The 4,713-nt window shown below is 43.8% G+C and overlaps 1 protein-coding gene across 1 annotated transcript in view; it reads right to left on the bottom strand.

Annotated features, from left to right (window-relative positions):
• LOC126406191 (sodium channel protein type 4 subunit alpha B-like) overlaps window positions 1–4,276 on the bottom strand; it is a 45,844-nt gene extending 41,568 nt beyond the window's left edge. Inside the window, exons 1-6 of the mRNA XM_050070365.1 lie at window positions 4,186–4,276; window positions 3,733–3,849; window positions 3,137–3,158; window positions 2,019–2,147; window positions 1,832–1,923; window positions 1,477–1,737 (exon numbers count right to left, since the gene is read on the bottom strand). Of these exons, the coding sequence (XP_049926322.1) occupies window positions 1,477–1,737; window positions 1,832–1,923; window positions 2,019–2,147; window positions 3,137–3,158; window positions 3,733–3,849; window positions 4,186–4,276 (712 nt within the window). The remainder of the gene's footprint in view (window positions 1–1,476; window positions 1,738–1,831; window positions 1,924–2,018; window positions 2,148–3,136; window positions 3,159–3,732; window positions 3,850–4,185) is intronic.
• Window positions 4,277–4,713: the final 437 nt, after the last annotated feature.

The raw sequence follows: 4,713 nt of genomic DNA, 5'->3' as shown, positions 1-4,713 counted from the left end.
TTTTTTTGGGGAGTTTTTCCTTATCCGCTGCGAGGGTCATAAGGACAGAGGGATGTCGTATGCTGTAAAGCCCTGTGAGGCAAATTGTGATTTGTGATATTGGGCTTTATAAATAAAATTGATTGATTGATTGATTGATTGATACTGCATGTCACTAACTGGACTCTACTGCATGTCACTACCTGGGCTCTACTGCATGTCACTAATTGGGCTCTACTGCATGTTACTAACTGGGCTCTACTGCATGTCACTAACTGGGCTCTACTGCATGTCACTAACTGAGCTCTACTACATGTCACTAACTGGGCTCTACTGCATGTCACTAACTGGACTCTACTGCATGTCACTAACTGGGCTCTACTGCATGTCACTAATTGGGCTCTACTGCATGTCACTAACTGGGCTCTACTACGTGTGACTAACTGGGCTCTACTGCATGTCACTGACTGGGCTACTAACTGGCCCGCTGCAGTTTGCATACTAGCCTTGCACTGGGGTGGATGATGCATTCATCTTCCTCCTGCATAGAGCTCTTTCTGACCTTGAGAAGCCCGGAAGCTCTGTGAGAATCATGTTCTTTGATTTCTCCAATGCTTTCAAAACCATACAGCCTCCACTTCTGAGGGACAAACTGGAGCACATAGGGGTGGCTAATTACTTCACATCCCAGGTCCTGGACTACCTCACGGACCGACAGTATGTTAGGACCCAGGATTGTGTATTGGACTTGGTTGTCTGCAGTACCGGGGCCCCTGAACCAGGTGTTTGTGGACTGGTGCCTGAGGGACCACCTCCAGATCAACTAGGGGAAAACCAAAGAGCTGGTGGTGGATTTTCGCAAGCACAGACTCCTCCCCCAACACCAGTGAACATGCAGGGAATGGATATTGAGATGGTGACATCCTGTAAGTGCCTGGGTGATGCCTCCTGCTGCTGCTGTTATCATTAGTCATACTTTTGTCATTATACACATATGATTATTATTGTGATATACATAAACTATCATATATTAATATATACCTACAACATATTGTACCACAATAGCCATGCTTATTATTATACTATTATTACTTAAATTAATGTTGTTGTAAGCTTTTATCTTTACCGTCTGTCCTGCATCTCTCTCTGTCTCTCTCTCTGTCTCTGTCTCTCTCTTTCTATCTCATTGTGTCATACGGATTACTGTTAATTTATCATGTTGATCTGTTCTGTACAACATCTATTGCACGTCTGTCCGTTCTGGAAGAGGGATCCCTCTTTTTTCCTGATCAGCTGTGAGGGTCCTAAGGACAGAGGGATGTCGTATGCTGTAAAGCCTCTGAGGCAAATTGTGATTTGTGATATCGGGCTTTATAAAATAAAATTGATTGATTGAATTGATAGTTGTAGTAGTCGTTGTTATAGTATTAGTTGTCATCATATTAGACGTAGTTGTGCTAATATTTGAACCTTGTAATTCACAAACTTTCATCGTACCTGGATTGTTGATGAACTCAAAGTAATCTAAGTCCTCACTGCTTCCTGTATTGTTTCCATGGTAACTGACGTTAAGGTTGATGTCAGACGTGTAGTTGCTAAGCGACAGCGGAGGTATTAGGACGCATTTTTGCCGCAGGTTTCCCATAAAGAGCTGCAGACCAATCAGAGCGAAGACACTGAGGCAGAACAGTGTCAGAATCATGACATCACCCAGCTTCTTCACTGATTGGATGAGAGCTCCGACAATCGTCTTCAGACCTGAGGGGAAGGGTTAAAAGCAGACCGACCAATCAGAACTGTGAACTCATCACCACGGAATCAAAGTGGATTTTAATATGAGACACAAACTGACCGGGAATGACTGTGATCGTCTTCAGAGCTCGAAGAACTCTGAACGTCCTCAACACAGAGACGTTTCCCAAATCTACGAACTCTGTCAGGTACCTGAAACACAGTGACATCATCATCATTGTCATCATTGTCATGTGTGTTTGAGTCTGTGATGAGAAGGTGTATCTCCGGTGTGTTTTGAGGATTACGCCATGCTGATGACCATGAAGTCCAGCCAGTTCCAGGGGTCTTTCAGGAAGGTGAAACCTCCGACACAGAATCCTCGGGCCATGATTTTAACTGTTGCTTCAAATGTATAGATGAAGGTAAACACGTACCTGTTCAACGACAGAGAAGTTTGTCAGACACACACTGATCACACACTGATCACATCGCCATCAGTAGAACCCCTCCCCCTCAACACAATACTTTGGCATGCAGACTGGAGGAGCTGGGGATCAAACCACTGATCTTCTGATGATGTGACAACCCACTGCCCCCAAAACAACAACATAAACATATAACGTCATTTTATAGACGTGTTTTTATTTTCTAGCTGGTAGCTGTGAGGAATCAATTCATCAATATCTTATCTATAAACAAATAATTAATTTATGAATAAATAAATAAATAAATAATCTGTAGATCAAAAATAAACTCCTGTCAGTGCCCCCTACAGGCTGCAGCAAATAATACTTACAATACACATGATGATGACGGCGGATCGCCCATTGCCATAAACACAGTGGCCCTCATTTATCAAACGAATGTACGACAGAAAACTGTGCGCACGACCATTTCCACGCAAGGCTTGGCATTTATCAATTTGGACGTGAGCGGACGCTACGATCAAATCTCACGTCAGGTCTCAGCTCGTGTACACAAGTTTGAGTCAGTGTGGATTTGCGGTGCAGCACAGCAAAATGGCTGAGTCTGAAAAGAATTAGAAAACAAACGACAAACTTGTCATCTAAGCATAAGCAGCCACATATTCAGTACATATTAAAAAAGGATTCCCAAAACGAATAAAACAAAATGAAATAAAATAGCCATGAATGATTACGCATTCATCAATCGCAAAAATTACCACTCTTATATTAACTTACAGATAATTAGTGATGCCAAGCTATCACTACTAAACGTGGTAGCCAAGTGGCCGGGAGGGACGCACGACTCATTTATATTCCATAACAGTTGCGTGGGCGCACGGCTACGGGAGGGCGCACTGCAGAGCTGGAGTAAATAAATCTAAACAAAGTAGGCTATTAATTGACTATCATTTTGGTATGGTTCTTGTTCTAGATGACAAAAGTTATCCCCTCAATACCTTATAACCCCGCTGGCAAACCCTGCCACAGAGCAGGAGCGCAGGTTTAACAGTGCGCACACATGCACATGGGTCACGGTGGAGCGCTGCTTCTGGTTGCTCAAAGGCAGGTGGCTCTGTCTTGGACCAGCGGGGGGAATGCTGCTGTATACCCCAGAAAAGGTGTGCAACATCATTTTGGTCTGTGCAGTTTTGCACAATATTGCTTTCGACAATGGAGTGCTGTTTGATGTGCCGGCGCAACCAGATGAACCAATGCCCAGGGAACCGTGGCCAGCACAGCCTCCACTGGGGGCTATACGGAGGAGACAGGACCTCATTCATCGCTTCTAAAATGTAAAATACACCTTAAAGTTGTGTAAGTGCTAAGTATTTAATCAGTATGTAATGCAAGTATAGCCTAGGGGCTATTGGCTAAAGGGATATTCAATACAGACAATGGACAACGTTTAGTCATTTAAACATTTTATTCAGCTTTTTTTTTTTTTTTTTTTTTTTTGATTCTCGTTAATTTCTTTTAGCGTGTTATTAATTGCCTCAAGCATGCTAACAACTGAAGCCAATACATGGCATATTTTTGTCTGCCTTTCCAGGACCTTTGCCGTGATGATTGCTGGTCTTGACCCAGCACGGGAGGCGGAGTGCACGCATGCCTGGCTCGGTGGGACCGCTCTGGGGAGAAGATCTGGATGCCATGCCGCTGGTGCCTGGCTCTGAAACAGCATTTAAACGAAACAATAAAAATGTTTACCCGTGTAACATGTGTAAGCCTATTTATTTGGACAATAGTGTACTGTCAGGTTAAATTAACTGTCCGATTTTACAATGCAAGCAAAAAGAGGGCTGTTTGTTACCATTCTGCTCCGGCTCCGACGTAAGTGTGTCTATGTCTCCACCACCACCACTTATGCCAGAGATAGATTCTGACCCAATTAGTGAGGAGATTCTTTCCTCGGTCCCCGTCAGGGTCAGGCTGGGGTCTGGTTGGCCTCCTCCAGTCTGCGTGTTGCTGCGTCTAAGGGCGTTTTGTTGCCAGCTTTAAGTCTAACCACTTTTTACTTTTACCTCCACCTCAGACATGAGGGTGTCGATTACCAGCTCAGGAAAGTTTCTCTTCTTTGCAATGTTTCTCCTCTCCATGTTGTGACCTCAAAGGGCGAGGCCTCTGAACCACGAATATTTAAGGGCGTGACATGCTAATGACGATCGATTTCAGCCGCCACATTTATCAAGGCCTGATCATTTGTACGCTGGGACTGGTCAGATACGAATGTTTCATAAATCACACGTGTGTCCTATCGTAAGATGAATCCTGCGCTCAGATCTGCACTAATTTCCACGCAAGACTGATAAATGAGGGCCAGTGTGTCAGAATCATGTAAGTGTGTGTGTATTAGTGTGTATTAATGTTGTGTATTGTGTGTAGTAGTAGTAAAGTGACGGCAGGTTGCTCATCTTTTAAAATATAAAAGTAACGCACAACAAAATTTAGGTGTTGATCACAAACAGGTGTGATCGCAAACAGGTGTGATCACAAACAGGTGTGATCACAAACAGGTGTTGATCGCAAACAGGTG

Source organism: Epinephelus moara, chromosome 18, assembly GCF_006386435.1.
Source record: "Epinephelus moara isolate mb chromosome 18, YSFRI_EMoa_1.0, whole genome shotgun sequence".
Classification (NCBI taxonomy): Eukaryota; Metazoa; Chordata; class Actinopteri; order Perciformes; family Serranidae; genus Epinephelus; species Epinephelus moara.
This window is presented reverse-complemented; position numbering and strand designations above follow the sequence as displayed.